The 26,237-nt window shown below is 42.7% G+C and overlaps 1 protein-coding gene, 1 non-coding gene and 1 pseudogene across 5 annotated transcripts in view; 1 reads left to right on the top strand and 2 right to left on the bottom strand.

The window, feature by feature from the left end:
• LOC142776333 (CCR4-NOT transcription complex subunit 7-like) overlaps nt 1–14,323 on the top strand; it is a 34,979-nt pseudogene extending 20,656 nt beyond the window's left edge.
• A 6,330-nt stretch (nt 14,324–20,653) lies between these two features.
• On the bottom strand, nt 20,654–20,725 carry TRNAT-UGU (transfer RNA threonine (anticodon UGU)). Its single transcript has one exon. It is a non-coding gene; the product is annotated as a tRNA-Thr (tRNA).
• A 2,745-nt stretch (nt 20,726–23,470) lies between these two features.
• Nucleotides 23,471–26,237, bottom strand: part of LOC142776332 (uncharacterized) — a 40,117-nt gene continuing 37,350 nt past the window's right edge. For all 4 annotated transcript variants that reach the window (XR_012887462.1, XR_012887460.1, XM_075879836.1 and 1 more), the window contains one exon: nt 23,471–24,015. Coding sequence is in view for 2 of the 4 variants with exons in the window: in XM_075879836.1 (XP_075735951.1) it covers nt 23,918–24,015 (98 nt within the window). In the remaining 2 variants the exon portion in view is untranslated. The remainder of the gene's footprint in view (nt 24,016–26,237) is intronic.

The raw sequence follows: 26,237 nt of genomic DNA, 5'->3' as shown, positions 1-26,237 counted from the left end.
CTGCTCTAGGCTCGTCTCATTTCTTAGGGAGTTTAGATGGTTCCAAAATTTCGCAGTTGTCTTTCTATCTTTTTTATGTACTTCTGCCAGGTACTGAGCTCCCTTTCTTCTAGGCTTTTTATTGGTCAGAACGGATGCATCCCTTCTGCAGCTTAGAAAGATTTCCCATTTTCTTTCAACATCATCTGTCGGTTCACCCCGCTGCTTAGCATGCCTGTGTTCCCCTAGAGGCTTCCTGACGTTTTGCTATGACTCTTCTAACTTGCTCATCCCACCAACTTTTGGGTTTGTGTCTTTTTTTCTGGGGTGACTTGTCACATGCCTTAGCAAGCTCTAGCTCAAACACTCTAATTAGATTTGTGTATGTCCACGCTATTTTATTATCCTCAGTGATTACTTTCTCAATTTGTTTAGTGGTTATTTCAATTTGCCTTCCTGAATAAAAATTTTTCTGTAGTTGCTCATCTAGTCTCCTTCCCGCTTTCACTGCTCTTCCAAAACTTAGCTTGATAAGTTTGTGATCACTACCGAGACTTCTGAAGCCACCTTCATCTATGTGCATTCCCCTGAGCTTATCATACATCCTATGTGACATCAGTGCGTAATCTATCGTCGACTGCAGCCTTCCAACCTCCCATGTTATTTGCCCTTCACACTTCTCGGTACTGTTTCAAATGATGAAATCGTGTCTTTCACACAAATCCATGATCATTTTGCCTGTTGGGTCGGTATACCCATCTATATCTTCTATGTGTGCATTCATATCTCATAGTATAATTATCTCGCACTTTCCTCCTAACTTCTCAATGTCCTTTGATATACACTCTACCATTGCCTGGTTTTCCTCTCTGACCTTTGCTCCCGTCCACAAGTACACCAAACCAAGGAGTGTCATTTGGCCTGCCACTTTCCCTTTTCGCCATAAATGTTCCTTGCACTCCTGCTTGACCCTTTGCCAGTCTGTACTTTTATGAATGAATGCCCCCATACCACCCCTTTTTGTGCTGCCTTCTGTTCTATTAATATATACCCATGCGTAGCCCGGATTATTAGGAGGTTTTTCCATGTCCCTAAGATGTGTTTCTACGAGCCGTATACCATCGGCCTCCCCTCTCTTAGCTGTTCTTCTATCTCTTCCCACTTCAGTCTGTTCCTACCACCCCGCATGTTAATATACCCTATGTCTGAATAATTTACGGATTTTAAATACCTTCTACCGAAAACGAGAAAACCGTAAGTGGACATGGAGGAGCCCTAATGGCGAAAATAAGAACGAAATAGACTTTATAATGAGTGCACACCCAGGCATCGTGCAGGATGTGGAAGTGGTTGGCAAGGTACGATGCAGTGACCATAGAATGGTACGGTCTCGAATTCGCCTAGATTTCAGGAAGGAACGACAGAGACTGATACGCAAGAAGCTAATCAATGAGCTAGCACTGAGAGGGAAAGTAGAGGAATTCAGAGTCTCGCTTCAGAACAGGTACTCGGCTCTTAGTGAGGAAACCAACCTTAGCATAGATACAATGAATGATAATCTGACGAGTATCATTACGGAGTGTGCAGTGGAAGTTGGAGGCAGGGTAGTTAGACAGGACACTGGCAAGCTTTGCCAGGAAACGAAGAATCTCATTAAAAAGCGTAAAATCATGAAAGTCTCAAGTACAACAGACAAAATAGAACTGGCAGAGCTTTCAAAGTTGATTAACAGGCGTAAGGTATCCGATGTAAGAAGGTATAACATGGAGAGAATTGAACACGCTCTGAAAAACGGAGGAAGTGTCAAAGCAGTGAAGAGGAAACTTGGGATAGGCAAAAATCGAATGTATGCACTAAGGGACAAAGAAGGCAAAATAACTACCAATATGGATAGGATAGTTAAAATAGCGGAGGAGTTTTACAGAGATCTGTACAGTAGCCGAGACAACCACGACCTTAATACTATAAGAACTAGCAGTAACCCAGATGACACCCCACCAGTAATGATAGAAGAAGTCAGAAAAGCTTTGGAGAGCATGCAAAGAGGCAAAGCTGCTGGTGAGGATCAGGTAACATCAGATCTGCTGAAAGATGGAGGACAGAGTGTGTTAGAAATACTAGCCACTCTGTTTACGAAGTGTCTACTGACGGGAAGGGTACCAGAGTCTTGGAAGAACGCTAACATCATCTTAATACATAAGAGAGGAGATGACAAGGACTTGAAGAATTACAGGCCGATTAGCTTGCTCTCTGTAGTATACAAGCTATTTACAAAGGTAATTGCTAACGGAGTAAAGAAAACATTAGAATTCAATCAACCAAAGGAACAAGCAGGATTTCGAACAGGCTACTCAACAATCGACCACATTCATACTATCAATCAGGTAATAGAGAAATGCTCAGAGTATAACCAACCACTATACAGTAGAAATATCAGCCGTCATGCAGACACTATGGAATCAGGGCGCCGATAAAGCATATATAAACATCCTGGAAGAAATCTACGGGGGATCAACTGCTACCATAGTGCTTCATAAAGAAAGCAACAGAATACCAATCAAGAAGGGTGTAAGGCAGGGGGACACAATCTCCCCAATGCTATTTACTGCGTGCTTACAGGAGGTTTTCAGAAGCCTAGAATGGGAACAGTTTGGGATAAGAGTTAATGGAGAGTACCTTAGTAACCTGCGCTTCGCCGATGACATTGCATTGCTGAGTAACTCAGGGGACGAATTGCAACTTATGATTACGGAGTTAGACAAGGAGAGCAGAAAAGTGGGTCTTAAAATGAATCTGCAGAAAACGAAAGTAATGTACAACAACCTCGGAAAAGAGCAGCGCTTCGAGATAGATAATAGTGCACTTCAAGTTGTAAAAGACTATGTCTACTTAGGGCAGGTAATAACTGCGGAGCCGAACCACGAGATTGAAGTGACTAGAAGAATAAGAATGGGGTGGAGCACATTTGGCAAGCACACTCAAATAATGACAGGTAGATTGCCACTATCCCTCAAGAGGAAGGTATATAACAGCTGTATCTTGCCGGTACTTAGCTACGGAGCAGAAACCTGGAGACTTACAAAGAAGGTTCAGCTTAAATTGAGGACGACGCAGCGAGCAATGGAAAGAAAAAATGGTAGGTGTAACCTTAAGAGACAAGAAGAGAGTAGAGTGAATTAGGGAACAAACGGGGGTTAAGGATATCATAGCTGAAATGAAGAAGAAGAAATGGACATGGGCCGGGCATGTAGCGCATAGACAGGATAACCGCTGGTCTTTAAGGGTAACTGACTGGATTCCCAGAGAAGGCAAGCAGGTTAGGGGGAGACAGAAGGTTAGGTGGGCAGATGAGATTAAGAAGTTTGCGGGTATAAATTGGCAGCAGCAGGCAATGGACCGGGTTAACTGTCGGAACATGGGAGAGGCCTTTGTCCTGCAGTGGACGTAGTCAGGCTGATGATGATGATGATGATGATGATGATGATGTCTGAATTGACTTGGCGCTCATGGCTACGTCTATTTCTGCCTTGAACACCACCTATCTTGGATACTGGTGCCACTTTGGAATCATATTTGTCCATACCACCTGTCAAAGAATCTCCCTGGTTCTTTTCTCGTTACTAGCTATCTTGCACCCCAAAGGGCCCGCGTGCCCCCCAAAAAAGCTACTGCGCGTCCTGCAAGTAGCCAACCCACCTCACGACCTAGCCGCTCATCGAAGTGAATTCAGTCTCGTTAAAAACCAGCCCAGCTATGCACGTCTCTGTTTATTTCCATCATCTCAAAGCCTTTCTTTTGACTCATCCACCATATCTATTGGTTTGCGTTGACAACCGCTCTTTGCTGGTTGCCGTCAAGCAGCGGTATCTCTGGTATCACGCATATCACTACCTGTACCTGAGGAGAAGTGGCGCGCATGTCATCGAACTCTTTCGCCAGTGTGGTCGCTAGTCCTGCCATATCTTCAATATAGACATAGTTTAAACCCCTTGAAATTATCACGAGGTTTCGTCTATCGGCTGTAGTTTTGAGTTTTGCGCTCGCTTGCCTCATGACTGGTTCCATCTTGCGTCCTGGTAACGTTCCTACTGCAACCCTCTTGTCACCTGTTACCCTCTTTTTGATTGCTTCTGCACATCGATTTAAATTCAAGTCCCCAGCGATTATCACATGCTGTGACTTTTCAGCTGGAGCGTCCTGCACCTGGGGGTTACTTGCACCTGTGACACCGGCTGCTTTGTCCCCTCCCAGCCCCACCACTACATTGCTGAAACTGGGCTTTGCAACAATTGAGCCGGTTGAACCTGTTTTTTCCAAACTTGCTAGCTCTTTCTTCTCTGCCGTTCTGGTTGCCGGTGCCCTACTGTTCTCACCGTCGGCCGCTCCTTTGTTCACCTTGGCTAGTGCTTCCTCAGCAGACTTCAGCCTTTCTCCCATTGCCCTCGTTTTTTCTTGCTATTTCACCAATGCAGTCTCCAGCTCGGTGATTCTCAACAGCAGTTCACTCTGGGCAACCATTGTTTTCTCCATTTTTTCCTTGACCTCACATTGCCTACACTTCGCGTCAGCCTTCTCTCCATTTGCTTCGGTGGGAACATCAGTCAGCCCTACCTGTTGACATTACGACGACTGTGAAACACTTTTTCCTTATTTGGTATCATGTTGTACACAATTTATTTAAAAAATATACGAGATGGCAGCTGACCAATAATTCCTTGCTTAACACCTCATGAGGTTAAGTCTGCCAGAACAAAATCCTCTGTATCGATGAAAGAAAGAAGTCTTAATGTATGGGCTCATTTTATTATCCTTTCATCCACTTTTCTTTCTCACATTACAATTATTTCGGATAACACCCCCCTATACTTTCTGTGGCAGTTTTGTCTGTTAGTTCTGTTATAATGTTGTGTCTAAGCAGCAGCAAATGTGTCTTCGACCTCAACAAGTGGCCTCGACTCATTCCAGTGGTGTATATGCAAGCAGTTGGTTACTATTATCGTACATGCCCGAGTATGATTGCTATATTGAATGCAATGAGAAAGTTATGTGGTCTTTCTATGTGCAAAAAAAATCGTGCTTGTTATATTAGGTGTACTGCAAGTCTCGCTAACCAATCCACTCTCTCAGATCCTTGCATAAATATCATTCATTGAATGTGGAGTATTCGGGTAGCCCCTTCGTATGCATTTTGCTTTTTTACAAAGTCATCTTGATATGCAAAACAAATGTGGCAACTTTTGTAGGAGAGTCCCTACGTTTATTTCATACAGTGTACAGTTGCGAATATCTTTGGAGGTACTTTTTCGATGGTACAGAAAAGTTATATTACTGTTTGCTTGGTTTTTTTTTTCAATAATAACTTTCTCGCAAAATTTTTCAGTGTGATGTTTAAGAAATATTTTAATGAGTAGAATTCTAAGTTCTTAATTTGGCTTTGTACTCACTGCACAAGCTCTTGATAAAACTGTTTGAAAAAATCATGTGAAAAGGCAGTGAAGCACCAACATGCACCATGTGCATTTGAATAAAAATAATGCAGCTTCATAGACTACTGCCAAAGATGAAGCACTGTTCGAAAAGCTTACATGCTGCCTTCACCACCTGAGTTCCTAACCACCTCCTTTTATGAAAAGTATGCAACCAATTTATGGAGACCGATTGATACATTTTTCAACTCTGGTAATATGTAGTCTAGTGGGTTTCACAAACTGAGGAAATATTTGACTGTGGTAGCCTTAGCTTAATTTTCAGTAAACAATGTTGTCAACATCTGTTGCATTACAGATTACTGCAGTCGCTTCTGTTTTCACTAGCAGTGACATATGCTGGGTCGTGGCCAATGCTCTGCCTAATATACAAGTCCACATAATGAGTAGGTGTGAACCAAAAGCAAACTAGCTCAGGAAGAGAACTAATTATTTCAATGGTTCCCGAAGCTCTTTTTGAGGACATCAGGAAAACACTCCATATCTGTAGATGAGCATGCAAGCCAAAAAGTGTTGCACTGCATGTAGCAAGTTATTAACAATTTATGTTAACCTTGTAAACATTCTGCTTTTAAAGGGAGACTACTCGACACTTTTTTTAATGTTCACTCTAGAGCAATGAAACTTCAGCTGTTTATGGAACTCTTTATGCTGATTTAAATTATTTAACTAGTCTTTTGCAAGTTGCATAATTATAGCTCTGTGACTTGACAAAGTGAAAACCCTGACCCTTCTGCCTCCCCCTCTTTTCATCCCTAAACTTCTGTAATTTTTACCATACATAGTTCATAATGTTTCAAATAAAGTGCAGAATACAAATAACTAATTAGGAAGTGCATACTAAATAAGTAATATGCATGAAAAATGATGGATGTAAAAATGTATATATTTAACCTGCCCTAGCAAAGGTTTGCGTACAATTTTTACTATATAATAAACTATTTAAATTCAAATTAGATAACTGTATTTGTCATACTTTGGAAAAAAGTTGGGCAAAATTTTATACAGATCTGAGCACTAGAAGTGTCAGAAAAACGAAGGGCACATTGAAAACAATAGCAAATTTTGTGTTTTGAGAAAAATGAGATTTGAAGGTTAAATGGAGTTTTGATTTATGAAACATGTCAAGAAATACAAGAAAATTTGCACACCAAAAAAAAAAACAACCCTTCTTGTAGTGGCCACTGCCACAAAAATACGCCAGCATCATGAGTTTATCCCTCTCGACTTTTTGAGCTTACTCCTCAACAGACATTTCGCTCACAGACAGAGCCATGAAAGGCTTGGCAAACTTCTTTTGCTCCATCTGGCAGAGCCTTTTGCCGACTGCAAGCTAAGAAAAAGTTCAACAGGACTGCGAAACTTAAACTATGTCCAGTATCGAAGGACACAACAGTGCCAATGCCATTTTGCTGCCACGTTTGTGCCACATACCGTCGTACATAATGGCAGTGTAGTTCCGCTGAGTTCCCTCACTGTGGGCTCCTTCAGTCTCGCAAGATTGGCCCTGACGTCATCCATCCCTGCATGACGATCTTTCCGGCTGATGGCTGTGAATGACTTTTGATGCATTGGCTTTTGCAAGTCAACAACTGCCGCAAATCGAACCAGCTGCTTGAAGCCTATTCCTACAGAGCGTGCTGCCACAACGGCTTTCACGCACGAGCAATGGCTTTTTTCATTCATGATGGAAATAAATGCATGACAAAAGCATTGTTCAGCTGTGCTGCTCGACAAGACATGGACCCCGCAAGTAGGCTTCACAGCACATACAGCCGTACAGCGGCTAATGGCGGTCCCCGATCCGTACCACGCGATAAACCAGTCGTGGTGCTCTAAAAATGCTCAAGAGCGTGCTTATTTTTGTTATTTCTTGATCAGTGAGGGAAACTGTCGTTATTTGAAGACTGAGGCTCGACTCTTCTCCTCTCTTCGATCGACTCTTCACTCGACATTTACACAATGGCGAGTGGCAGCGCATTATTGGTGGCAAGATGCTCGAAAACTGCACACTTTGGGCCTTTTAACAGGCACCTTGTGCTCTTTTGATGCAATTTCAAAGCAGTTACAGTTAAGTCTCCACATGTACTTTTTTTTCAAGAACAATAAAGGTACTAATCATATCAAAACAGGTGAAAATAAAGAAGTCGGTAATTTTGAAGAAAACTCGTTTTTCCATCCGCATCTCCCCTTAAATGCTGTCATCAGCCGCAAGGTAGGTAGGCAGCAAGTAGGCTCACATAGTGGTGGCCGATTTTTTGATCCGGAGAAAACTGACGCTATAAACATCACTGCGAGTTTCATGAATCGCAAGTGTGGTACTTGTCTGCAGTGTCAAAACGATTGAAATGGGATTCTATCATTAAAGAAACCGACTGCCTCCATGTCCTCCTACACTTATGCCAGGTACTAAGTCTGTGCCCAAATATATTCGCTGTTGGGCAAGTTGGGGTAAATCATATATGACGTTTTTTAGCATTTACCTTGTGCACCAATGTTGCAGAGTTGGCACTCCGAAATTAGAATGACTCCGGCATCATTCCACATTTTTGCGACCACGATATGGAACGGGGATAGAATCACATCTTGTTCGGAAAATAGAGAGTTTTCTTTTACGCATTATTTTTCAAACCTCGGACATTAATTAAACAGAGCCTTGAATTTAACAACAAAGCAGTGCTTTTGAAATAGCTTGACAGGTAACAAGCATGGTCGATTTATAAGCAGCACACCTGCTACATTTATGTCCTTATGTAGACAGTTACTGCAAGCTTAGTCTTTATTCTCACCCGCTAGGCGGTCTGTGGCTAAGGCACTCGGCTGCTTACCCCCAAGTCGCAGGCCTAGCTGTGGAGGCCACATTTTCAATGGGGGCGGTAATGCTTGAGGCCTTTGTTTTTTTATTTAGGTTGACGATAAGAACCCGAGGTGGTCGAAATTTCCGGAACTCTCCACTATGACATCTGTCGTAATCATAGGTAATTTTGGGATGTGAGACTCTAACAACTATTATGTTTATTATTCTTTTGTGCAACTGCGGCTCTATGCCACTGGTATCTTTCGTGCAGAACTACAGCTGTGCTTAGAATCTCTTGTGGCTTGTGATTTTTTTTTTCTTTGTGGGCCACAAGCCACCTGCTGTCTCTCACCCTTCGCTTCTTTGTTTTCGGTCATGTCACCATTGGCGACTCAGACGTGTCTTAAAAAAGCGCTTCTTTTAGTGGTGACGCTGAGTGGCGTTGTTTGATGCTTCTGTTCTCTGTAAGGTTTCGTGTACCCTGCACTTCACGCTGTCTCACGTTATACTCCCCCTCCCTGCTTTATGCAATGCTTTCTCCCCTGTCTTGACAAGAGGATACACAGTAAAAACCAGCACGAAAACAATGACGAGACAGATGTAATAAGACTAGCGTTGTCCTTTTTCATCCTAGCTTATGTGGGCAAAGGTGCCCATATGGGTGCCTTTACCTGAAACTGTCTGTGAAGGTTTGCAGGTCAGCACAGCGCACAATTTTAAACAGTCTCTGTATGGAGACAGAAGGTGGTAGCTTTGTACCCCTTCCATACAGAGAGAGAATAACTTTTCAAAGCATTGGTTCAGTAGGCCAGTGGAAGCCAGAAAGGCCATGTAATTATGATCATGGTGATGCCTCCCCGAGTCCTCACACGAGAATTCGCACCGAAAAATCCCATGTCACTCTGTATTAGGGCCGAGATATGTCGTCAGGCCTTTGTAATCCCTCGATCTTTATGAATTTTGCATACTTTTGCAGTTATTAGTGCATCTGATGACATCTGCTTTATGGGGCATTCAATCTTAACTCAGTGAAAATGTCAAGACGCCTTTCCCACATTTAAAAACTGTTGGAATGGAATTGAACTGCCCGGCCATTTCCGAAGTGTGAATGGGCTAAGTTTTCTCATTCCGAGAAATTGACAGGAATGTGATTGCGGCAGGTTCTTATTTTCTGGAATGGAATAGGAATGGAATTCGGGCACCTATTCTGCAACACTGCTGTGCACCGACCTTTTCTTTTTTTCTTAAGGTACTTTAATTTTTATTTTTGCTAAAATATTTCATACATGTATTCTCTTTCATAGAATTTCCCCTCACGTTGATCACTCTTCATGTGCTCAGGCCACTTGCCAATACAATCTTCAATGCCAAGCACACTTGCTATATATTCGGCGACAACTTATCTTGACATTAAAGTGAAGGCTATGGAGCCGAAGCTTCTACATATCCATGTTGCTCCGCATGTAGTACGGCAGCTGGTGGCTGATTTCAGTTTTCCCTGCTCTATCTTTAATTCGTTCAAAGATTACATACAAAAAAAACATGAATGGGGGACATATTTTGATTGTTCAGTGTACATTTTAGTGCCATGTTACAAGCCAACCTCTTTTGAAGCTGCTTGCTCCTCACGTTCGTGCCCACTTCTCATGATGCCCTTGTTTTTACTTTTTTGGTGGGTTCATGAACAAGAACAAAAATTGACGAGTGCGCACCTATCATCTGCAAGCCAATCTCCTCGTATGCCACTCTACTCCTCATTTTCTATACGTGCGTCTCTCTTCCCAGCAAGCTCCAGTTTATTTTTTCATGGCTGGGCTCGAAAATGCTAGTTGTCGTTTTCCCACTGAATGTTTGTAAAGTTTTCTCAATGAGAAAAGATAAACAAACAAGTCTATTGTAGCATACATAGGTCCTTATATAAAGTTTCAACTTAGCCTGTAAAATATGTTATGCATTCAGTGTTGAGCATTAAAAAAAAATACCGAGTGCATAGAGACTTTGGGGCCTTTTCTACAACTGTTACATCCTAGGAGAAAGAAAAAAATACACACTTTTTAAACAAAAGTAAGGTGCCCTTACTGTGACAAAAGTGTGCAGATTAATGTGAATGCTTCTGCTAGTTTCTACATCTGCACCGTAGTTTCGTAGTGCGTTAACATGGTCAGTCCCTTCAATAAGTTTTGGTGGCATGTGGTTCGAACCATGCAGAATGTACGTTTGTAGCCTAATGAATAGAATACCGTGAAAGATTCTTGCAGCACAAAAGCTGTGTTGTGCTTTGCATGACTTAATCTTGCCAAACTGTACATTAGAGTGGCTGTCATGTTCTTGAAGGTGGAGGCTGCAGCCCTGGCGATGCAGTGATCCTGCCTGGGCGTGGTGCTGAATCTTGCCAAGCTGTACGTGGGAAAGGCCGTCCTATTCTTGAAGGTGGCGGCTGGAGCCCTGGCCATGCAGTGATCCTGCCCGGGCCGGGCACTGAATCTTGCCAAGCTGTACACGGAAGTGGCCGTTGTATTCTTGAAGGTGGAGGCTGCAGCCCCGGCTATGCAAAGATCCTGCCTGGGCCTGGCGCTGTATTCATCCCCCAAGTCAACATTGCTGGCAGTGGTGTTGACAAAGAAAGATATGAGCCTGTAGCCCTCAGCAGGCCAGGTAGTATCCGAGAGGTGTGGGCCTCTAACCTTGATGAAGAATTCCGGGCCATGAGGCAAACGGTCCAGCAGTATAACTATGTTGCTATGGACACAGAGTTTCCAGGAATCGTGGCACATCCCATCGGGTATTTTAGCAGTGCCGCAGAATACCAGTATCAACTGCTGCGAAGTAACGTAAACTCACTCAACATATCCAGCTCGGTCTCACCTTTTTTGATGAAGCTGGAAACCCATCCCCAGACTGCTGCACCTGGCAGTTCAACTTCAAGTTCAATCTAAATGCAGACATGCATGCAGAAGATTCAATTCTTCTACTAGTCAACTCCGGCATACAGTTTGCAAAGCACAGTGCAGAAGGCATTGAGCCAAATGAATTTGCACAGCTTTTCACGATTTCTGGTATTGTCTACTCTGAAAATGTCCGGTGGCTCACTTCTCATAGTGGGTATGACTTTGGCTACCTGATCAAGCTGTTGTTAGATCAAAACCTGCCTGAAAACGTCGATGAGTTTTTCTAACTGATGCGGATCATATTCCCAAAGATTTATGATCTCAAGTTTCTTATGAGGGGCTGCAAATCCTTTCGAGGAGGCTTACAAGAACTGGCCAACCAACTTCACGTAGAACGTGTTGAACAACATCATCAGGCCGGCAGTGACAGTTTGCTTACAGCTGGAGCCTTTTTTAAATTGCGGCAAGTGTTCTTCAGTGACCAGATTGACGATGCCAAGTACTGCGGACAAATCTATGGCCTGGGTCCAGAATTCGACTCAACCGGTAGCTTTCGCACTACTAAAAGAGATCCTTTGCCTCCGCCTATGATCAGAAAATTTTTATTTTGATGGCGTTCCTTGGTGCTTCCCACCAGTTCAGCCCAGCTTTGCTGTGCTGACTCGATATAATCGGGACTACCACTGTGTCTGATGTGCCTTGCCGTGAACTCTGCTCTCACAGTTGCCCCACAGACTCTCCCTGTGTCTTTTCACATTTTACACACTGTACCACTTTCTCAGTGACCTCATCTCTTCTCTCTATATCCTACCCCATCTGGAAAAAAAATGCTTTTCCTCGCACACTGCTTTTTTTTTTAATAATCATGACTACCGGTGTGTATGACGTGCCTTGCCGTGAACTCTGCTCTCAAAGTTGCTGCACACACTCTCCCTGTGTCTTTTCACAATCTACACATTGTACCACTTTCTCAGCGACCTCATCTCGTCTCTCTATATACCACTCTCATCTGTAAAAAAATGCTTTTCTTCGCACACTGCTTTTTTTTTTAATAATCAGGACTACCGGTGTGTGTGACGTGCCTTGCCGTGAACTCTGCTCTCACATTTGCTGCACACACTCTCCCTGTGTCTTTTCACACTTTACACACTGTACCACTTTCTCGGTGACTTCAACTCTTCTCTGTGTATTTCACTCTCATCTGTAAAGAAATTTGTTCCTCGCACACTGCTTTTTTTAATAATCAGGACTATCGGTGTGTGTGACGTGCCTTGCCGTGAACTCTGCTCTCACGTTTGCTGCACACACTCTTCCTGTGTCTTTTCAAATTTTACACATTGTACCACTTTCTCAGTGACCTCATCTCTTCTCTCTATATCCCACTCTCATCTGGAAAAAAATGCTTTTCCTCACACACTGCTTTTTTTTTTTTTAATGAGGGCTACCGGTGTGTGTGACGTGCCTTGCCGTGAACTCTGCTCTCACATTTGCTGCACACACTCTTTCTGTGCCTTTTCACACTTTACACACTGTACCACTTTCTCGGTGACATCAATTCTTCTCTCTGTATTTCACTCTCATCTGTAAAAAAAATTTGTTCCTCGCACACTGCTTTTTTTAATAATCATGACTACCGGTGTGTGTGACGTGCCTTGCCATGAACTCTGCTCTCACAGTTCCTGCACACACTCTTCCTGCGTCTTTTCACATTTTACACATTGTATCACTTTCTCAGTGACCTCATCTCTCCTCTCTATATCCCACTCTCATCTGGAAAAAAATGCTTTTCCTCGCACACTGCTTTTTTTTTAATAATCAGGACTACCGGTGTGTGTGATGTGCCTTGCCGTGAACTCTGCTCTCACATTTGCTGCACACACTCTTCCTGTGCCTTTTCACACTTTGAACACTGTACCACTTTCTCGGTGACATCAGTTCTTCTCTCTGTATTTCACTCTCATCTGTAAAAAAAATTTGTTCCTGCACACTGCTTTTTTTAATAATCATGACTACCGGTGTGTATGATCTGCCTTGTTGTGAACTCTGCTCTCACAGTTGCTCCACAGACTCTCCCTGTGTCTTTTCACACTCTACTCACTGTGCCACTTTCTCAGTGATCTCATCTCTCTATATTCCGCACTGATCTGGAAAAAAGAATTGCTCTTCCTCACACACTGTTTTCTTATAGTATGGTGGGAAAACCAAGCATGGTCCTGAGTACTGACTTATGTTTTTGGCCTTAAATCTTGGAGGGCTTGTTAAAGCACTGCATGAGCCAAAATTCTTTGCTCGAGCTTGGATGACCCTGCTGGTCACAAATTAAGTGTTACTGAGGCTCACACTTAATGCTGAACCAAAGCAGTCTTTACAGATAGGGTCAGAGTAGTCAAGTGTGTCTAAACAGATACTGAACAAAATTTTTGTTAAGAATATCTTCAGCCACATGCAAAAAGTGAGTGCTAAAATTGATAGATACAACCTTTAATTCAGTTGGGAACTAAAGGAAAATATTGAGTTTAGTATTTCACACAAATCACCGTGTATAGAAGCCATGCCGTGAACTAGAGGAGGTGACGTTACTCACCGAAAAAGGCCATTCGAACAATATTTATTGTTCTCGACTTTTGTGGGCTTCCTTGGCCTCTCTTAGGGTTGCTAAAATCACAATGGCAATGAGCAGTGCTCCTCGTTGGGGGGGTAAAGTGAATAAGGATAAGGGCCTTTGTGAAAGGAAGAGAGTGAATTCAAAGCAAAGGGGCAGAAAAAAGAGGACAGGAAGATAAAAAGGAGGGCAGGAATATGATTGCGACTCCATGGTTTAGATCGTGCTCTAGTGCAGTCACTGTGCATCGAGAAACCAATATATTTATAACAACTATTAAAAAATACATAAAATAAACTGTTTTTGTTGGAACAGTGGTGCCTTCCAAGTAGAAATTCAACGTCCTTGCAAGTTTTTTCCATTTTTTCCATGTAAGTGCCCAGTTTTTTTTCAGTATCCCCTCATAGGCAATTTTTTATTTGAAGAAGCTGTCCTTACTTTAGTACAAAGTAGCCATAGTATAAAACCACATTATGAGGGCAAATTAAGTTTATAGAATTTTATGTAATGTGGCAAAGGAGTGAAATGGCACCAGGGCTTCCCACTATTCATAAAGGCTCCAAGCATATTATTAATTCTCTGTCATCAGCCTGAGCATCAACGATGCTCAGGCTGATGACAGAGAATTAATAAATAATAATATAAAGATGTGTAGTGGGTACTTTGTTTCTCCACAGAATAATAATGGCAAAGTGGTTATGTCCCCACTTTGCAGGATTAAGATTTTTTAAGTTGTGGGTATATCACAACTGTTCTTGTAGCTGTTTTGCACCAAGAGAGTTTGGAATGGGCTTTATAAATCTGCTCCTGCACTTTTCACTGAAACTGAGCAACTTGTTCCATGCAGGCATCTGATGTTTATTGTGTGACACTTTACATTTCTCTCATGACCCGAAAGCCTCAAGGAAGCGAGTTGGGTGTCACATTGAAGAACATCAGATGGTTGAAGTTTCCGGAGCCCTCCTCTACAGTGTATATTAAAGTCATATCACTATTTGGACATTTAAATACCAAGAAATTATTGTTCATTACACCTTTGCTTCTTACTGCCGTGATTTGAAAAATTCCATCTTCACTGTAATGTTGTATATAACTAGACCACTCGTAACTGTTAGAATTGTGATTAACATTTACTGTCAAATTAAAAACAAAAGAAAAATGAATCGTGGCCACTCGAAGTGCATTCATGAAGTTTCTATACTGATCTTTTTTGCCTTTCACGGCTCTTAGTCTTCAGCATTGGTCAAAATATCTAAGCCATACCGGTTGACCAATAGATGCAAGTGCAGCAATTCTTCCATACTGTTCCAAAAGCGAAATGCTGCTCGGAGTTGCGAGTTTTCTTGGTAACTGCTCAGAATATGCTCCATGAAAGCACTTGGAAAATTTGGACAAAGAGCTTTCAGCATGCGACCAACACGGAAATTCTGAGAAAACTGAAAATAATCTTTGTACTATCATTCTAGTATGCAAGTATGTAGCGCTATCGGCTCTGATCTCATTTATGCAACAAGAACTGGCAATATCAAGCACATAGCTTCCTTGTTTTCCCGGTTGATATATATTCTGTACACATTTGTGACGTTTTGGTCCTTAGGTCTATTTTGAAGTTTTTCAGTCACATAACTTAAGTCATCATCTGAAGTGACACCTTGAACGGTGTTTGCCGATCGGCGAGGTGTGATGGGTACTGTAATGTATTCGAAGGCTGTGGTTTTTAAAAGGTTCTCGTACTGGTGTTGCTAGAGCACTTCCAAGAGAAGGTCCTCATAGGCTAGCTTCTTGATTTTACATTCTTGCCCTTAGGTGTCAGTCAGGGTTCTAGATACTCTGAAGGGAGAAACATGCTTTGCTGTTCTTTCCGAGTGCTCGTTTTGGATTACATGGAAATTATGGAAGGTGCTTTTGTTGTTCGTGAAAAACTTTGCTATGGGTGCAGGTCCTTTTTTGAACGTGGCCATAAAGCGTAAAAGGCGAAGTTTTCATCAACTTTGTATGTGTTTCAGCCACGGTAGCAGCCGCTCACCATGGAGCCCAATGAGATGACAGGACAGGAGCTCACAAGCAAGAACAAGCAAGACCTGCTCACGCCAGCTGTACACTGAGACTGTAATCGAATGGCTTAACTCAGGGCGGTTAGCCACACAAGGTTAACCCTCACCACCACAACACAGGGAAGCAAATGGGAAGCAAATTCGAACATGTATGTCTCACAGGTAAATCGCAAAACGATCGTGACCATAATCGGGTTTTTCTTGCCATTGGTCTCAGCGATTTTTGTCTCGGAGGCATCGGTTTCGCCTTTCGTTGTACACCGAGAAATCGGACATGCCTGCAGTATATTTTCAGTATACACGAACAGAAGACAACTGTCAAGTGAACCTTCTAACATGCGTAATTAATAGAGTTCAACACACAGGAAGAGTGATATCTATAAAGAGTGCAACTGCAAAGGCGAAAATCGCTAGGGGAATTTGTGCCATATATAGGGAGCTTCGCAGCACTGCTCGAAAGATACATTGCTTGCATATTCACTTCATCGCATTGCCATCATGTTTACGCTCATGTTTGAAGGGGCCCTCCGACACTATTTGAGCGTGTATTTTTTATAGGTTCTTCTGGTGTTATGGAAAGCGTCGATATTATTGCACAAATGGCAACGCCAAAATTGGTGCTGTTATAATTTTAATTCACGGGATAAACTACCTCGACTTCAGACCATGCCAACACACATAAGCTATTTTTGTTATGGGAAGTGATGTAGGATCATGTGACGTGGCGACAAGAACCGTTCGTTTTTTATTGGCTGCACGCTACAAATAGCGTGCAATATTCATATGCTGGCAGCTTGTGCATATGAGTAAATGCCAAAAACAGCACAAACTTCTTTTACACTTTCTCAGAAAGAAATTATTCCTGTTTATAAATGGTGTACTTTCAGAACAACGAACACAACACTTAGCCTGCGAACGAGGCTATGGTACGCCAGCAACTGGAAGTGGAAATGCGTGCCATGTTTTTAATGTGCCAAAAATGTGACAGGTGGTGGGTGCCGGCATTGCCGTAGAACCGTCTTGCAAGCAAGCCAGCAAGTCACCCTGCCCAAAGTGCATATGTGTATCTAACACAGTGCTACAGGGTTGTATCTGCTACCTACGCCTGTGGTTCGTAATAACCATGCTAACAATGCCATCAAAAGGAGCTGTAGTGGGGTACTGTTTGAAGGCCACGGTGAGCTTACCTTTCCGGTATGTCTTTACAAGACCCGAGCTGTGATTGGAAGCGGTATTTGACATAAGAAAATGAGTGTAATGCAAAAGAGAACGTTTCTCGTCGTCATCTGCTCGAGATTTGAACTCTAAAGACTCATAGCTTCCCTTTCCGTGCACCAACTTCTATAATTCTTGTTGCATTTGTCTCGGTAATCATCACTACACGCAATCCAGTGCTAAATAAGACTGTTCAAAAAGTGCCGCAGTGCCCCTTTAATGCAATAAGGCGTTACAGAACGCACGTCAGAGTGCTTGCCGCAAACTCGAAGTCATGCGATGCTTGCTTGCACTGACATAGCCAGTTTCAGCATGCTGAAATAAGTGAAAATTATTTTTTATTGTACCCACAGTTCGTTTTGATCAGCTTACTACGATTCTAAAACAAGGTTGAATTGAAGGAAGAAGTTTGCTAGGTCCTTGATTTTCAAGAAAACGTGCCTCAAGGCTAACCAAAGTGAAGGGCCTATGCTTGTTCGCTTGTGAACAGCCCTGTTTGCACTACCCATTTATCTTGACAGCATTTTTCACAGCCCCATATAAAATTTGAAGCCCGCAAGGCTCTGACTTCTACTTAGTTGCTTGCTAAAATGAATGTTAATGTTTGCCTCTTTTGTGTCCAGAAAGCATAACAGTTTTAATTCTTTGTCTACACCTATTTTCCCAAATGTGTGTCTTCTTTGTTCAAAGCTTCTTCCAGTTCTTCTCGCAGGCCAGTTTGGCAGAGAAAGTGTCCGGTATATATATATATATATATATATATATATATATATATATATATATATATATATATATATATATATATATATATATATATATATATATATATATATATGTTTCAGGTTGTTATACGAGGGACTATTGATCAGCTGCCAGTTAGTAATAAATTCACGTGCTACGTGACGCCTAACAAGCTCATAAAAAGTGTGCCACACTCGCCGCCATGGCTACTAGTAGCACTGACTGACACTCCCATGTTTAAATTGACATAGATACCCCATAAAGTGGCTGGGGGGATAGCTGCCGTGGTAGCTCAGTGGTAGAGCATCAAGCGCATTATTCGAAGGTCGCAGGTTCGGATCCTGCCCACAGCAAGTTATCTTTTCACCCACTTTTCTTTCTTCTCATTTACATTACAATTGGCCTAATAACTTTCCCTATACCTTCCTTGGCATTATTGTCTGCTAGATCTCATCAATACTGTGTAAAGATGAAAAACGAGCCCTTAAGTATACACTTGTTTCGATTATTTATTAACGAGGGTCTCGTACTGGCAGACTTGGTGCCTTTAGGTTGTACACGAGGGACTATTGGTCAGCTGCCAGTTAGTAATAAATTCACGTGCTACGTGACGCCAAACAGGCTCATAAAGAGTGAGCCACACTCGCTGCCATGGCTACTAGTGGCACTGACTGACACTCCCATGTTTCCATTGATATAGATACCCAATAAAGTGGCTGGGGGGATAGCTGTCATGGTAGCTCAGTGGTAGAGCATCGAACGCGTTATTCGAAGGTCGCAGGTTCGCATCCTGCCCACGGCAAGTTATCTTTTCACCCACTTTTCTCTCTTCTCATTTACATTACAATTGGCCTAATAAATTCTCCTATACCTTCCTTGGCATTATTATCTGTTAGATCTGATTTTTTTGTGTATGCGAAAAGCGAGCCCTTAAGAATACACTCGTTTCCCCTATATATATATATATACATATATATAGCGCCACGAATCAACAACATACTGTCCCGCCATTTCAACATAATCAGGCAAAGCAAACGACTAACTTCTATCTTCGCGAAGCCACCTCACGTGGTGTACCGCCGGGATAATAATCTAAAGGACATTCTTGTCAGAGCAAAAACAACCACCCCCAAATTTCAATCAGGGTGCCATCCCTGCGGAAAAGCTCGATGCAAAGTATGCCCACAGATGGTCACAACACGTGAATCCAAAGCGAACTTCTCGGATTTCAAAGTCTGCATAACTGAAAGCCTTAATTGTGACTCCAGTAACGTAATATACATGCTACATTGCAACATCTGCGGACAAAAATATATCGGCCAAACAGGCACGCCATATCGGCTGCGGTTCAATAATCACCGGTACCACGCCACTTCACTGCCGAAGCTACCTTTATCTAAACATCTGCGCCTGCCAAACCACAGTTTTGAAAATATCAGCGTAACTCTTTTGCAGTCCGGTTTCTCAAACAGACGCGAGCGCGAACAGCGTGAGGCATATTTTGTTTTCAAATTTCGAACACTAGTAGCCGGCATCAACGAGGACCCTGGTAAACTCAACTGCCTCCGAGAAGTAAGCCAGGAGGAAATTGGTGACAAAGATTGATAGCTGGAGACCATGCTTTTTTCTGACTGACTCGTACGTGTACACTGTCCATTCTTTTTTTTTTTTCATTCATTTTTTCTTTTCTTCCTTTTTCCACATGCACATACAAAGTGGTTTCGTTCGCCTACCACTTGATGACCATTGAAGGGAAACAGACGAAGATTAAAGGTAAAAAGAGCCGACCGACCCATTAACAGGAGACCCTTCCTTTACGCACGTCGCATGCCGACCGACCCATTACGGGGAAACCCTTTCGTTACGCACGCCGCATGCCGACCGACCCATTACGGGGAAACCCTTTCGTTAGGCACGCCGTCACGGACCCTCCCGGCACCGCGGCGACAATCTTGGGTGGCCCGACACACGTCGAGAACTGAACAGCACGTGATAAGAAACGTATGTGGACGTACACGGACAGTTGGTTTTGTTCTCAGTGTTGACAGTGGTTCTTCCTCTTTTTTACTTTCTTTCTTTTTCTGATTTTTCTCCCCCCCCCCCTTTTTGTTTTCCTAGTTCCCTCTTACTCTCGCAAACATGTTTCAAGGCGAGAGGGACGCGGCAGCAACGAAGTTTGGAAATTCATGTCAGTATAACTCATCCCCTGATGAAAAGAGGCCCCCTCCCGAAACTGTTGGGAAATAAATATATTTATCCTTGTTGACAACGCTCCCGTTGTGCCATATCCCATACCTTCACAAAGACTAACTGGCCCATTGAATTATTTTTCCCACTATATATATATATATAATGAGATTTAACAGACAATGATGCCAAGGAATGTATAGAAGAACTTATTATAACCAATGTAATATAATTAAGAAGAAAAAAAAGTGGGTGAAAAATAACTTGCCGTGAACAGGAATAGAACCTACGACCTTCGAATAATGTGTTCGATGCTCTACCACTGAGGTATCATGGCGCCTATCTACCCAGCCACATTATTGGGTTTATATGTGAATTTAAACCTGGGAGCATCAGTCAGCGCCATCTGTAGCCATGGCGGTGAGTGATGAGACTGTGTGGCGTGACGTAGCATGTGAACTTATTATGAGCTGGCAGCTGACCAATAGTCTCTCATATACATCCTAAGGACACCAAGTCTGCCAGTACGAGACCCTCGTTAATGAATAAGGGAAAGAAGTGTATACCTAAGGGCTCGTTTTTCCGTGTTTAGACACAATAATAATGAGATCTAACAGATAATAAAACCAAGGAATGTATAGGGTAAATTATTAGAAGCAATGTAATGTAAATAGGAAGAAAGAAAAGTTGGTGAAAAAATAACTTGCCGTGAGCAGGAATCGAACCTACAACCTTCAAATAACACGTTTGATGCTCTATCACTGAGCTATCACGGCAGCTTTCCCCCGGCCACTTTATTGGGTTTATATGTGAATTTAAACGCGGGAACTTAAACGTATGTGTGAATTTGAATGTAGGTTCGATTCCTGCTAAGGGAAAGTTCACCATTGAAACTAGTCGTCCACACACATGGGTATGAACGACCGGTTTCAGTCGTGCCCGCCCCCCCCCCCCCTTTTTTTTTTGTCACTTGTTTCGCTTTACTGACTGTGTGGCTCTTCTTGGTCAAGATCGTTTGGTAGAGAAGCATTCTTTCTGGTGCACATGCACTAGCTCTACTGCAGTGCCAAAATTCATTTTCCATTGCTGATTAAATCACCTTTCCAAAAGGCACGTATGTGCCTTTTGGAATGTTAGGCTGGATTAAACCATGAAGTTATTAGGATAATCACATTTTCTGATGTCCGATTGCAGTGTAGGTTTGTACCGCACAATATTACTCCAATGATACATGTTCTATTTTGAAGCTGGTACACAGGATGCGCGTGTTTGTAAAACATGAAAGTTATTTTAGCGCATTCCATGTAGAGAAACTTATTTTCACACTGTTTTTAAGCATATGTGTGCTCTGCGGAAAAACAAATGTTTGCCATGCAAAGATTGTGGCTTCAGTCCTGACTTGGTCACATGAATTTTTTCAATAATTTTATTTGCATCTTTCTCCATTTTTTCGGACGTGAATAATATAATGATTTCTCGCTCAACACCAACGACACCGACACCAAAGTTTCTGCGAAATGATTGATTTGATATGTCGGGTTTAACGTCCCAAAACCATCATATGATTGTGAGAGCTGCCGTAGTGGAGGGCTCCGGAAATTTCGACCACCTGGGGTTCTTTAACGTGCGCCCGAATCTGAGCACACGGGCCTACAACATTTCCGCCTCCATCGGAAATGCAGCCGCCGCAGCCGGGATTCGATCTTGCGACTTGCGTGTCAGCAGCCGAGTACCTTAGCCACTAGACCACCGCGGCGGGGCAGTTTCTGCGAAATTAGCTTTTTAACATAATGAGGTTAGCACAGCTGAAGCAATACTTGCACCTGTTCTAAATATGAAGAAAAAGCTATATCATATCAGTTATTGCTACAAAAACCAATGCATGCAGTTAACTCCTTTATAAGAGGCACTGATGTAAGAGACAACTGGTTATAAGCAACACCACTGTGTCCAAAATTGAAATAGGGGTTGATCAGAAATTTTGGAATTAGGTACCCTGCTTAGAAGACACACCTAATTTAAGACACAAGAAACAAGGGTACTACTAGGGGTGTGTCTTCTATAAAAGGGCTCAGCTGTAGAAAATATTATTTTACAAAGCCGAGCACAAATGCCCCATGTGCGTGGCTCGTTCATTCACTCTGGCCTCGCGATCGCCTTGATGTTCGTGATGCTGGACTAGGACTCCGTGGAGTGAAGGTATGCGCTAGCCTTGGTCCACTGCCCAGGCCTGCATTGCACAATTCGGTTTAAAAACGCCGGCACCCCATTCCTGCTTTGTACGCAGCACAGTTTCTTAGAAGAACACTACTGGTAGATGTTGAGCCAAAAAGATATAATATCAGAAACCAGCTGTCTCATCACTTGTGCATTTGCCAGTCATGTGCGTATCTACACAGTGCATACAAAACTCTAGCCAAACTCTCTGAATTGCTGGAATAGCATGTGGCTGTGTTCTTGGACTACGAAATGGAGGATAACAATTGGGCATGAGAAGACTTTAAATGCTACCGTATCCACTTTCAGCGCACGTTTATAGTTGTCAATTGTTATAGTTATAGTAGTTGTTTATATTTGTCAATTGTCTTGTGCCAATAGAACAACTCTTTCACGCGAATAATTCTTCGTGTGGTTCTTAAGTGAACAGAAGTTGGGTGTTTGAGCAGAAAACGAAGATCACATGTTTCGGCTTAGAAGTTAAAACACTTCAGCTTTCGAAAAGTGGCATCATGCTCAGAGGTCCACTGAAATGAACTGTCCTTGCGCAAAAGATTCTTCAGGAAGTGAACGACATCCGCAAACCTGGGTATGAACCACCGGAAATACTTGCAGAGTCAGATGAAGCTACGTAGTTGTTTTAAGGATTTCAGCAGCTCGAGCGATTCAACAGTCACTGTATTTTGTGGGTAAGGTCTTTTTATTCACGAGACATCCCAGCTCCAATTTTTCTTACTTGCCAAAGTGGCACTTTTTCAGATTCAATATGAGGCCAGACTTTTCAATTAGAGTTGAGCACAATATCTAAGCGAGTGTTATGCTCCTGAAACATACGTTCAAAATTTAGGACATCATTAAGGCAATGAATGCAGATCTGCCATTCGAAACCATGCAGAATAGGGCCCATGAGTTTTTCAAATTCAGGAGAGTTGCTTGCTCAGCAAGTTGGTACATATATATCTACTTAGTTAACTACAAATGAATTCACAAAACGGCAAAATCGGAAAAAAGCAGAGCAGCAGAAACAGAGACAGAATGAACAGCAACATCTCTGCTCTCTGTCTTTGTTTTTGCTGCTCTGCTTTTTTCCATTTCAATGTTTTGTGGCTTCATTTCTAGTTTACTAGACATTTATCGAATGTTGCAAGAGTGTTACATAAATCAAATGGCATTACATTGAATTCATACAGATCGTCAGGCATAACGAATGCGCTCTTTTTCTTGTCAGCTGCAAGTAACAGAATTTGCCAATAAGCTGATTTCAGATCAACAGAAGAAAAGTAGGAAGCGGAATGCAGGCAATCTATGGCAGTGGATAGACGTATTTATTGGTAACAGAATTCAGTTAGCAGTAGTCAATGCAGAATTTCCACCTACCATCTTTCTTCACGACTAGAATGATGGGAGCAGCCCAAGTACTTGCCAATTTGTAGATCATTCCTGTTTCCAGCATGATGGTAAGGTTTCCGCCTAATTAGATGCCCCGACTTGGTGTGGATTTGATGATTTATCCGGGACGCTGGAATTTGGAGCTTTTAACTGTTTTTAAACAAATCTAACACTTTTGAGTGCTTAGATAGAGCGTCGAGCAGTGTATGACGCTCACTTTGGTTAGGTGACTTGCTCATCATTTGAATCCAAAATCTAGATGGGAGCCGACAGATACAAAAAACGTAGTGGGATAACCAGGGCGAACAGTGGATGTGCCTCAGACCGGCTGGCCGACGTTTCGATAGGAGGACCTATCGTTTTCAAAGGCGCCGTATCATCCCTGCCGTGTTAGTTTTAAAAGGGTTAGTGATGACGTCGTCTCTTGGTGGTGGTGCGTGTCCCTGTTGAGAATCCCTATCTGAAAAGCAAAAAAAAAACTATGTATAAAGTGAAGGTAAGCGCTTACCTTACACATCTTGCAATTAAAAGTACACCCCCTGCTTCTTTCCCTGTTTGTAACTGCTTTTTTTTTAAGCGTCCCATTCACAGGGGTTCGGGAATCCTTTGAGGTAGCCGTACGCGGCGACCGTCTGCCGGCTCCGAAGGTTTAAGCTCTTTTGTTTGTTCGTGTCTGAAACGGCCACCACTTTGCAACACACCACTCCAAATTGAAGGGTTTTTTTTCCTTCTCTCTTTTTCTAGTTTTCCCTCTCCAAGAACAATTCTGAATCACTACCACCTGACTTGAAGAGAAGCGAGCATTTCGCTCCTCTGCTTTATAGCTTTTTTTCTTTGCTTTTCAGACAGAGATTATCAACAGGGACACGCGCCACCACCAGGAGATGACATCACCAATAACCCCTTACTCATCATTCGTAGCAGCCTGGGATTCTCTGAACCTTGTGAATCTATATGTCCATTCTGGCCTGTTGTATGAAGCGTAACCAGCATTATAGACAATTTGGATACACTGTGTTTACTCACATAATTTGCGCACTTTTATTTGCGATTTTGAGGCCCCGAGAAGGGGGTGCACAAATTACGCAGGGATTTCGCTAGGGCATACAAAATAGTGTGTCATAGTACGAACGTGCACAGTATATACATTAAAAAACAGAAATGAATTCGAGAAAAAATGAAGGGTACTTGTTAACTTTTATAGAATTAGGGCGTACTTTAACCAGTCAGATTCGGTCACGCGCTGTCTAGCGGGAATCACTGATCGCAAAGTCTGATTGGGAATCATCGTCGTGGCCGCTGCCACCGCCCTCTTGAAACGCATCTACCTCGGTTCTGGCGAGCACGTTCGAACGTTCCATTTTCTTGAAGCTCTTTCGACAAGGCTGGGTTAACTACGCCCCATGACATGGTGATACCGGAAGAACCAAGCATCCGCACATAATTTAAATGCCTTATTCAATAGCACGAAACTTGCATTAGCAAGCATGCACTCTTCTGCTTTCTCGCGTACCGATCGCTCCGATGGTCACGTTAGAGTACGTCCCTTTGAAGACGAGACCTTCAAATCTAGGCAATGCCCACAATGTTGCCAACGGGTGTTTTCGCTCAGCGCATGTGCCAGTATTCGTCCGTACCATAGAGTTAATATACTGACTCTGTATTAACTCTATGGTCCGTACCTAGACAAAGGTTTTTAAGGGATTTTTTGATCTAGGAATTTTCGATGATAGCGCCGTTATGTCGCAGCCGAGCTTTTCGAAACGTCGCCACACCACTTCGTCGGTCGTTGAGGCCTGATGGGTGTTCCCTGGAAGTACTTGCATACCTTTCGCTATGTTTTGTCCCCGTGAGTTGGCAGCTTTCGTGTCGACAACGTGGTACACGAACCGGTGCTCATAGCGTTTCAACATACGACTGCTCTATAGACAGACGTCGCAGGGTGCAATGCGCTGCCTTGCCACAACAGGTAAGCAGATGTCTCTTATTTGGAGTTGTACTCTGCCCTGCTATGATCGAAATAAAAAGTTTCTCTCTCTCTCTGCCCTGCTAGTCGCTGTCCCATACACAACAGCCTGAAATGCCTGTTCATATCATATAGAGCTATGCTGCCGATATTCGAGAACACTTTCCCAGAGGCTTCCCATGTAGGTAAGCGGAAAAGTGCTAAATTCTCTGAGTCAACCTCCCATTACGCTGATATGCTGGAATGGCAAAATTAAATTGTTTCGCATTGATCATTTGGAAGTGAGAGAATAATGCTGGTATAATTGTAATGGCCTCGCATGCTTAGGTTGAAACATATATACGCACACTTTTGTTGAACTTCGATTAGTTTCTGCCGAAAAAAAATCATTGCTTCAAACCTGTTATGAGATACTGCACAAACACCTTTTGTCTCCGTAGCAAACGCACAAGGCAGTGAGGCTGAACTTGTGAATATCAGTTTCGTCCATTTGTGTTTGTTTTTACCGCGTGCTTTTCTGCAGCGCACGTGCACGGCGATGAAGGCGAACGTGTAAATGCCATTTCGGTCAACTTGTATTTGACTTTACCACTTCCCTTTTCGCAGCGCAAGCGCATGGCAGTGGAGCTGAACTTTTTAATGCACTGCATCGTTTTCGTTTCTTGCAGGCATAGAGATGAGTGTTCTAAGTTCAAAAGGTGCGTAATTTCCTTTAC

The sequence above is a fragment of the Rhipicephalus microplus genome, chromosome X, assembly GCF_043290135.1.
Source record: "Rhipicephalus microplus isolate Deutch F79 chromosome X, USDA_Rmic, whole genome shotgun sequence".
NCBI classification, from domain to species: domain Eukaryota; kingdom Metazoa; phylum Arthropoda; class Arachnida; order Ixodida; family Ixodidae; genus Rhipicephalus; species Rhipicephalus microplus.
Note: the sequence above shows the minus strand (reverse complement) of the source record. Positions and strands in the feature narration are given on the sequence as shown.